Source organism: Procambarus clarkii, chromosome 49, assembly GCF_040958095.1.
Source record: "Procambarus clarkii isolate CNS0578487 chromosome 49, FALCON_Pclarkii_2.0, whole genome shotgun sequence".
Classification (NCBI taxonomy): Eukaryota; Metazoa; Arthropoda; class Malacostraca; order Decapoda; family Cambaridae; genus Procambarus; species Procambarus clarkii.
This window is the reverse complement of record NC_091198.1, coordinates 6651589-6662217: the sequence shown is the minus strand read 5'-3', so window position 1 is coordinate 6662217 and position 10629 is coordinate 6651589. Positions and strand designations below refer to the sequence as shown.

General features: G+C 41.8%; 1 protein-coding gene across 1 annotated transcript; it reads right to left on the bottom strand.

Moving 5' to 3' along the window:
• Positions 1–256: 256 nt before the first annotated feature.
• Positions 257–1278, bottom strand: LOC138351278 (cerebellar degeneration-related antigen 1-like). Its single transcript, XM_069302911.1, has 2 exons — positions 1231–1278; positions 257–622 (listed from the first exon to the last, which is right to left on the bottom strand). Exons 1-2 carry the CDS (start codon positions 1276–1278, stop codon positions 257–259), a joined length of 414 nt encoding a protein of 137 aa, XP_069159012.1.
• Between the last annotated feature and the right edge of the window lie 9351 nt (positions 1279–10629).

The following is a 10629-nucleotide window of genomic DNA, read 5'->3' as shown; positions in this document are numbered from 1 at the left end:
TACATTTCAGACAATCAATAATTGCTAATGCTATCACTCCTCGAGTTGAACCCAGGTCAGGCAGCGACATCATTACTCCTCCCAGCAACGTTTCTAACTTATTATTTGGATTTTGAAGAAGCCACGTGTTAATATAGGGACGGAGTCATTCCCTCGTGGCGCTGCTCCAGGTTACATCACAGAAATGCCCCAGAAAATGAAGGGCAGTTGACCTGTTTATCGATGTAATCACCAGGACCCAAGATTGTTATAATTGTCATGCTTCCAGGGCCTCCACACCTTCCAGGGCCTCCACACCTTCCAGGGACTCCACACCTTCCAGGGACTCCACACCTTCCAGGGCCTCCACAACTTCCAGGACCTCCAAACCTTCCAGGGACTCCACACCTTCCAGGGACTCCACACCTTCCAGGGCCTCCACACCTTCCAGGGCCTCCACACCTTCCAGGGCCTCCACACCTTCCAGGGACTCCACACCTTCCAGGGACTCCACACCTTCCAGGGACTCCACACCTTCCAGGGCCTCCACACCTTCCAGGACCTCCAAACCTTCCAGGGCCTCCACACCTTCCAGAGCCTCCACACCTTCCAGAGCCTCCACACCTTCCAGAGCCTCCACACCCTTGTTTCACGTGGACACAAAGAGTTATCAACGCAGCTGTTTGGAGAGAACAACTTCACTTCCTCAGATGGATCTCGACCCATTTATCCTTAGCACATGAGTTAAAGAGATAAAAAAAGCAAGCACACCAGGACACCTAATCTGGTGCAATCTGTACACCAGTCGATTGACAGTAGAGAGGCGGGACCAAAGAGTCAAAGCTCAACCTCCGCAAGCACAACTAAGTGAGTACTTAACATATTATTCTTGGTTGATGGCACACTGAGAGGGACAGCACATTCTCAATTAGAGATTCTCTTGCTCATGAACCAGTTGTCCATTGATTAAAGATGAATGAACACGTAACAGGTGAACTGGAAGGTAACGATCTCTTGTAACGTCTCGCACGAGGTCTCTCTTTGCCTTGCTAGACTACCAATAAGATCAAGCAAAGGTTTCCAGTTTGAATAAAGGAAAAATATATTCACAAGTCAAAACAGCACAACCTTCATCGTGTGGTGATCCTCGAGGAGGCGAGGAAGACAGTCTTCCAGAATGTGTTGAAATTCATGATACGAAATTCATTGAAGGAGACAATCAGCGTTTCCTTCTGTGACTCTCTCAGCTACCTGACATGGACCAAGCTCCTCAGGTAGTAATAAGGGCGACACAGCCATAGTCCCGTCGTGGAAAATACTGAATCACTAGTGACTAAGAATAATTTAGGGAAAGACAAAAGCCCACTTTCAAGTTGCAAGATTACCTCTTGCTGGGAAGCTGGTAATAGTCAGCCTGTGGCACTCGCCTCGGAATGATCCTCGAAATGTTTGTTCTCACGGCATTTTGCGTTTCATTGAAAATTCAGAGCGTGTGGGTAATTAAATTAACATCTGTTCCTGGGAATTGCGCAAATTAAGCGAGAAACTCTGATGTTTCTCAATAAGTGACAGAATTCTTTACGGACTTTCAAGTTCAAGTTCTTTTGTAAAGTTGTTGTTTTTTTGAATAGTGAGAAAACAGTGGTCACTACGTCACAGGTTCTCAAGATATTATGTGATTTCGTTTATATATATATATATATATATATATATATATATATATATATATATATATATATATATATATATATATATATATATATATATTATTAAATATGACCGAAAAAGTAAGATTAATCATTCTAACACGAATTTTCTCGATCTTATGTTTCTTTTTACTGTTGATGGTAATTGAAAAATCAATTCTCCAAAATTCATTTTTATTTTTAGTCTGACACGACACTTGAGCGCGTTTCGTAAAACTTATTACATTGTCAAAGACTTTAGTTTACACACACACAACTGAACTATAACTGAATTGAGCTTAAGCATCTTCGATTTTTTATACCTGCATTTGGGTGAGGTGATATGTTACAACAGTTTTGGATGAGGTGAAAACAAACTTTCAACACAAGACAGAACACGAAATAATGGGTATTGAATGTAAGAATGGAAGTAATTGCAGAGGGCCTATTGGCCCATATTTCTTGATGCTTCTATATTGGAGCGGAGTCATGAAGTGGGTAGAATATAGCTGTGCATTAATTGGCTGTTGATTGCTGGTGTTGACTTCTTGATGTGTAGTGCCTCGCAGATGTCAAGTCGCCTGCTATCGCTGTATCTATCGATGATTTCTGTGTTGTTTGCTAAGATTTCTCTGGCGATGGTTTGGTTGTGGGAAGAGATTATATGTTCCTTAATGGAGCCCTGTTGCTTATGCATCGTTAAACGCCTGGAAAGAGATGTTGTTGTCTTGCCTATATACTGAGTTTTTTTTAGGCTTACAGTCCCCAAGAGGGCATTTGAAGGCATAGACGACGTTGGTCTCTTTTAAAGCGTTCTGCTTTGTGTCTGGAGAGTTTCTCATGAGTAGGTTGGCCGTTTTTCTGGTTTTATAGTAAATCGTCCGTTGTATCTTCTTATTTTTGTCTGTAGGGATAACGTTTCTATTAACAATATCTTTCAGGACCCTTTCCTCCGTCTTGAGCTGCGTTTTACGAAACGCGCTCAAGTGTCGTGTCAGACTAGAAATAAAAATGAATTTTGGAGAATTGATTTTTCAATTACCATCAACAGTGAAAAGAAACATAAGAAAGATCGAGAAAATTCGTGTTAGAATTATTAATCTTACTTTTTCGGTCATATTTAATAATATATGTCTACAGGAAAGACTGCTACCAAAATATACTAATATATTATATATATATATATATATATATATATATATATATATATATATATATATATATATATATATATATATATATATATATATATATTAGTATAAGTTGGAAGCACACACTTCGTTGTAACATGTATTATGCAATATGACATAAATAATTAGATTAATGATTCCATCAAGAAACTTCTCTATTTCTTATGTTTTTTCTCCTGGGAAGGTTGTTGAAAAATTTATTCTCCAAAGTTTACTTTCAAAGTTTGATGAACGTGGAACTTATCGCTAGATGACGCGTTTCACTGGCTGATATTTGTCCTCATCTCATGATCTCATGCAGACAGGTGTTGCAGCTCAGGAGAATAATCTGTGTTCCCGTATGACATAAACAGTCGTTTTGATTAAGGAAGTTCTCTAAAAAAAATCATAAGGCACAAAATCCCTTTTCTCTAAACTGAATTTTCCTGCCACTCTCTCTGTGGCTTCTGTTAGTCATTATCACCCCAAAGGGCTACGTCGTTGACTTTTCAAAACTTCAGATAAAATGTCTAATATGTGATGGATAAATTAGAAAAATGAGAAAATAGAAAAAGCTATCATAATCGTTCATGACAACAAATACTTCAAACTCCAATAAATAATCCTGGCAGTCAGAGTAATAATAATCCATATGCAGGCGATGAGTCACAATAACGTGGCTGAAGTATGTTGATCAGACCACACACTAGAAATTGAAGGGACGACGACGTTTCGGTCCGTCCTGGACCATTCTCAAGTCGATTGTGATGAGGACAGGTAGGGACAGGCATTAAATAGGCAAGAGAGAGCTGAGGAGGAAAGTCAGGTGTACTATCCCCTACACCAGACTTTCCTCCTCAGCTCTCTCTTGCCTATTTAATGCCTGTCCCTACCTGTCCTCATCACAATCGACTTGAGAATGGTCCAGGACGGAGCGAAACGTCGTCGTCCCTTCAATTTCTAGTGTGTGGTCTGATCATCAATAATAATCCATAGTTACCACTACAGAGGTTCTCCAACCAATGGATTTTTATCTTATGTTTTGTTTCTCCAATTGAATCAATTTAGCACTGTTATTGTCAACATAAAAGCACTTGAATCATCGTGTTCTCTAAATCACTTGGTGTCTTGGGAAACGTTATTTGCACAAATGGTTTCGTCCCTGACCTCGCAGTCTGTGCATGTTTGGTGCAGTCCAAACAGCTTTCGACTGGACGTATCCTAAGGTACCCATGTCAAGCCAAGACTAGACGAGAGAGAGGAGAAGGAGCACAGTGACCTTCAAGTCCAATGTCTGGCATTATAAATACATGACAATGAAAATAAAGGGACCATGTTTTTATGAGGTTGACTGCTACGACCTGAACGTGAGTTCGTGAAGAAATGGTTCCCTGCTTCTCTTCTGTTTCCAGGTATTCTCCGCTTGTATTTCATACATTTAAATCACAGAGCATTGATAAATGTCCGCGACACACGCCACCAAGTCCAACTTTACGTTGTACCTTTTGCTACGCCATCAGGTGCCATGCAGCACAAGCTTTCATAGGAAATATATAATCTTTCTCCGTGATTCTTTATTTAGCTAGCAGCAAACACTATTAAGAGTGAAAAGAAGACATTGATTCATCGATTGACATCCATCCCCCCCCCACACACATACAAGCAAGCGCGCACACCCACACACACACACACACACACACACACACACACACACACACACACACATAGGGGGCCTCGTAGCCTGGTGGATAGCGCGCAGGATTCGTAATTCTGTGGCGCGGGTTCGATTCCCGCACGAGGCAGAAACAAATGGGCAAAGTTTCTTTCACCCTAAGTGCCCCTGTTACCTAGCAGTAAATAGGTACCTGGGAGTTAGTCAGCTGTCACGGGCTGCTTCCTGGGGTGTGTGTGTGTGTGTGTGGTGTGGGGAAAAAAAAAAAAAGTAGTTAGTAAACAGTTGATTGACAGTTGAGAGGCGGGCCCAAAGAGCAAAGCTCAACCTCCGCAAAACACAACTAGTAAACAACTAGTAAACACACACACACACACACACACACACACACACACACACACACACACACACAATTCCTCCCCCCCCCTCCCTTCCAACACGTGCACAAAATACTCTCACGGCGTTCAATCCCCGACCGTCCAAGAGGTTGGCCACCATTCCTTCCCTCCGTCCCATCCCAAATCGTTATCCTGGCCCCTTCCACGTTCTATATAGTTGTGATGGCTTGGCGCTTCACCCTGATAATTCCCTCCCTCCCTCTGCAGCATGCAACTCCTTCCCTCAAAAATGCAGCTGCCAGACCCTCGCTCCCCCTCAACCCTGGACTACCCTTTTCTCTCATATATTTCCACTCCATCTACAACTCATCTATCAAACTAGACTACAACACTGCTGAGCCTGGCCTAGCTGGCTGGACTGCTCAAGCGAAGGTTAGACATATTCTCCAGCTTGGTTGGGTATTACTGCCTCGTAGAGACCTACAGGCCTTCTGTATTTACGGTTATTCTTATGTTCTCAAAGCACAGTGCCTGCCAGCCAAAGTAGCACAGTGCCTGCCAGCCAAAGTAGCACAGTGCCTGCCAGCCAAAGTAGCACAGTGCCTGCCAGCCAAAGTAGCACAGTGCCTGCCAGCCAAAGTAGCACAGTGCCTGCCAGCCAAAGTAGCACAGTCCGTGCCAACCAACGTGGAGGAGAGAGAGAGCTCTGAGCGGCTGGCAATGAAGACTGAGAACCAAGAAACAGGAAGAAATGAAGACCGCGCATCTCATTCTCGAGAGTTCCTCCCCCCCAAACTAAACACATTCCAGGCCGGGCAAGATGTTGACAGACATTGTCCCCATGTTGATCCTCTCAAGCGTCTGGTCTGGGACCTGGGCTGGTGCTCAAGCGGCCGAGTTGAGCGGGAAAGACGCCCAGTTCAGCCACAATGGAGACGTGTTGGGTCTGTTGATCCCAGGATTTGAGTGTGAAATGCTCGAGGTATTTTAGGGTGGAGGAGAGGAGTAGAAGGGTATTGGAAGCTGTGAAGGGAGAAGAGAAGGGGTTGTGGTGGTGGTGGTCTGGTTAGTGGCAGTTGGGTGGAACGGGTAGTAGTGGTGATGGTGGACTGGGTAGTGAGTGGTGGTAGGAGGTGCGTGGTGGACTGGATAGTGGTGGGGTGGAGGTGGAGATGTCCACCTCCATTAGATGTCCGTCTCCACCTCCAGAGGCGTTAGATGTCTAACTCTTCCTCTTTTAATTCTCGAGGTAGAATTCCTAGACGAGAGAATCAGAGTGGAACCCGGTTTCGGCTTCAGCGGAAGTCTCAGGAACCCTCGTGGATTCATGAGAATCCCACGCTGCAATTATTTTGATCATGTCGTGGCCTAGTCGTCTAAGGCCTTAGCTTGGGAGTACCCAGAGCAAAGGTTCGAATCCTCATCACGGCTTCTACTGATCTTCTCATTGATACATCACGTTAATGTGATTTCTCAGTGCATTCTAGTATAATTTTTTTTTTCTCTCTCTCTCTCTCTCACTATATTATATATATATATATATATATATATATATATATATATATATATATATATATATATATATATATATATGCGGAAAATCCACAGAGAAATATGAAATGAGGTGAACGTTTCGGCTTGTTAAAGCCTTTGTCAACACCAGACTGACTAAGGAATTCCTTAGTCAGTCTGGTGTTGACAAAGGCTTTAACAAGCCGAAACGTTCACCTCATTTCATATTTCTCTGTGGATTTTCCACATAAAATGATCAGTGTTTTGTGATCGTCAATTGCATATATATATATATATATATATATATATATATATATATATATATATATATATATATATATATATATATATAGACAGAGAGAGAGAGAGAAAATACAATTTGAAATACACAGTGCGTTTTAATGGATGAATGCATGCTTGGGGTTCGGCCACCACTTGGACGAGCACAGGCTGCACAAATATGTGAGATCACTTACAAGAATACTCACGAGTTCGATCTTTTACAACAATAAATTAGAAATCATGATTACTAATAAAATTCGTGCTGAAAAATACATTTTATCAGGGGAATGGTATTGCCAGCACCTATTAAAAAGATGAAACGCATTTCATTTTCATTCAAGGCTGAATGAATTTAGTTTTATGAAATATGACGTTACTGTTTTCAGCAAGAATGAATGTATATATGATAGTCTCTGAAGAATATGAGAAAAAAATTCCGAAAATGCCGTGACAAATAAGCGATAATTAGTAAAAAGTTGTGTTGAAAACCTCCCCATAAATGACTGGAGGTGAAACATAACGTCTGATTAATTTAGGTAATGTAACGAATCTATTATATATATATATATATATATATATATATATATATATATATATATATATATATATATATATATATATATATATATGTGCGTGTGTGTGTGTGTGTGTGTGTGTGTGTGTGTGTGTGTGTGTGTGTGTGTGTGTGTGTGTGTGTGCGCGCGCATATATATAAGTGACGGAGAATATCTGTCTGTGTCCAAAGTGGGAGGACAAACAGTTAGAACTAACCTCACTCAAATTTAGAGGATGACTGATCTGAGGTACGGAACGGACATAGGCTGGTCAGGGTAGAGCTAAGTTAAACGCTTTAAAAAGTATTAGCAATTATAAACACCCCATCAACCATTTTCATACTGTCGAGTGTGAAATGTGTGTTGTGAATACCGTGGAATGTTAGTGACCATAATATAATTTCTGAGACACTCATACATTTGTTTCGCTGCGTCTTTATAATACATTTTCTGAGAATGTTTGGGGTTGGGGGGATGAGGGGTGCACGGAGATTAGGGGAACTGGAGGAGATGAGATGAGAGTGGAAAAGAGGGGGGATGAGTTATCTACCTTCTTGAGGTTATCTTGAGATGATTTCGGGGCTTTTTAGTGTCCCCGCGGCCCAGTCCTCGACCAGGCCTCCACCCCCAGGAAGCAGCCCGTGACAGCTAACACCCAGGTACCTATTTTACTACTAGGTAACAGGGGCATAGGGTGAAAGAAACTCTGCCCACTGTTTCTCGCCGGCGCCCGGGATCTCATAGATCCCATAATGCTTCCCACCTCATAAATGGTGTGGTCAATACACATTAAGCCGCCATGATCGAGATATTTTACTCAAGTCGTCTAAGTTGTCACTAATGTGTTCGGAGACTTTGGAAAGAGTTTCGTCATCTCCCCCAGCACCTCGCCACCAGTTTAAGTGAATATTAACAAAGCGTATGGTAATCTTCCCACTCTCCCCCGCAGTGATCCATTACTGCAGAACATAATAAGTAATAAGGCACTTTAGAGTGCATTCTGCCAAGCAAGATTACTTTGTAAATTACGTAATTCGAGTTAAATGACAATAGTCATTAGATTTCAACAACCAATATGTATATAAATAGCGCGAAATTTAAGCAACTTTGATATTTCTACAAACTGGACAAATAATATTTTTTCCCCTTGTAATAAAGTGACTATTATAATGTCATTTAGATAAATAAAACACAATGGAATACGTTGACCAGACCACACACTAGAAGGTGAAGGGACGACGACGTTTCTGTCCGTCCTGGACCATTCTCAAGTCGATTGTGACATGAGAATGACAATTCTCACAATCGACTTGAGAATGGTCCAGGACGGTCCGAAACGTCGTCGTCCCTTCACCTTCTAGTGTGTGGTCTGGTTAACATACTTCAGCCACGTTATTGTGACTCATCGCCTGCACAATGGAGTACCACAATTTGAATACCACAAAAGACACAATCAGAGAACACTGTATAAACATCAGAGGTCCGCGGTTGTTCAACACCCTCCCAGCGAGCATAAGAAATATTGCCGGAACAACCGTGGCCATCTTCAAGAGGAAACTAGATTTATTCCTCCAAGGAGTGCCAGACCAACCGGGCTGTGGTGGGTATATGAGCCTGCGGGCCGCTCCAAGCAACAGCCTAGTGGACCAAACTCTCACAAGTCAAGCCTGGCCCCGGGCCGGGCTTGGGGAGTAGAAGAACTCCCAGAACCCCATCAACCAGGTATCAACCAGGTACCACTTCTTGCCGTTCAACTCCAGGGGCGACCAACTCCCCCCATTGACCAGTGAGGTTCACCGAGGGTCGTGCTGCAGCACCCGACGCAAGCACAAGATGGATGAACGTCTGGATAAGCTCAACGCGCACTCGTGGAATACAAATTAATGTAATTTAGTGGACCATATAAATCTAGGCATTCCGGAACGTATGTCGCCTGGCAGCACCGTGTTCCCGTGGCCAGGGTCGAGCAGTCTGTGTGACCTTATAATATCTAACAAGATTGCTGACCTTAATGATCACACAGGTACATTATCATAAGAACATATTATTAATAGCAACCGCTGAAGGCTAATTGACTCATTTGAGGCAGCTATTGTTTAGATTCACCCCCAAACTGATTCATAAATATGTTCATCCTGCGCTTGTAACTACCCATAGAGCCCAGTTCTAGAATTTGCACCTTAGGTCAACAACCTTGATGCAACTTGAAATAAATTCCATCATTTTGCTGGCCTTATTTCGAACATTATATATATATATATATATATATATATATATATATATATATATATATATATATATATATATATATATATATTGTGGCTTAAGGTTCTTCTAATTATGACTATAAAGTAATTTCCGCATTCAAATTAAGCATTTTCGAAGATTTTTATTTTATCATAATTGTCACTCAGGCTCAGAATGCTACATGTCTCCATTAAATGTAGCACCAATTTCATCAATTGTTGCACCATACACCAATTTCATCAATTGTTGCACCATACACCAATTTCATCAATTGTTGCACCATACACCAATTTCATCAATTGTTGCACCATACACCAATTTCATCTATTCAACTCAAACTGTTGAGTAAAATTTCAAAAGAGATTAAGATTTTTCCATTTCTTATTTCACATTAGAAGTGTAACATGCAAGACCCTACAATGGTGTTTGAACTCATGTATTCTCAGTGCTGATGTATACTCAGTGATCGTGTATACACAGTGCAGATGTATAGTCACACACCTGAAGCTCAGTCCTCCAGCTGGCTTATTTCATGCTCAGTGTGCTGCCTCAGGAACCAGAACTGCCAATTTATTTACATACACGTTTATAATCCCTATTGAATGTAACATGGGAGAGGTGAGTGAAGGAACGGCGTCCTCAGTGTTCCACTCCCTCTCCCGCGCCTCACTCATGGAATGCTCCCCTCACCTTGTGAAGGGAATTGCGTGCATTGAATACCTGAAAGGCAGCTGAGTATCTCGTGAAGAGTCTTCTGACCTGACAGAAAACTGAGGCGAGGTTTATTATACCTGCCCCAGAAGGCTACAGTCTCGTCTATTCAACGCCAAAGATCTCGTTGAAATTACGCCAGATGAGTTATTAATCAATAAATCCAGCTTTCTCTGTATTTAAAATATACATTTCTCCTCCTTTGTTTGATTATATTTTGGATTAATCCCCGTTCGTGACTGTTACTGTATCTATATATCGTTGCCAGGCTCGCTCTAATCTTCCCTCACACAGAATAGTGCACTATTAAGGTATCTGTATAGTGCACTATTAAGGTATCTGTATATTATATATTTGACAATAACGTGAAATTTTCGTTCAGTTCATCGGAGCACTAGTATGGGATCGCACCTACACCTGTGGGGTGTCAACCCACGCTGCTCTGGCCACAGGGCACTCAAAAACAAGGAAGGTTCGAAG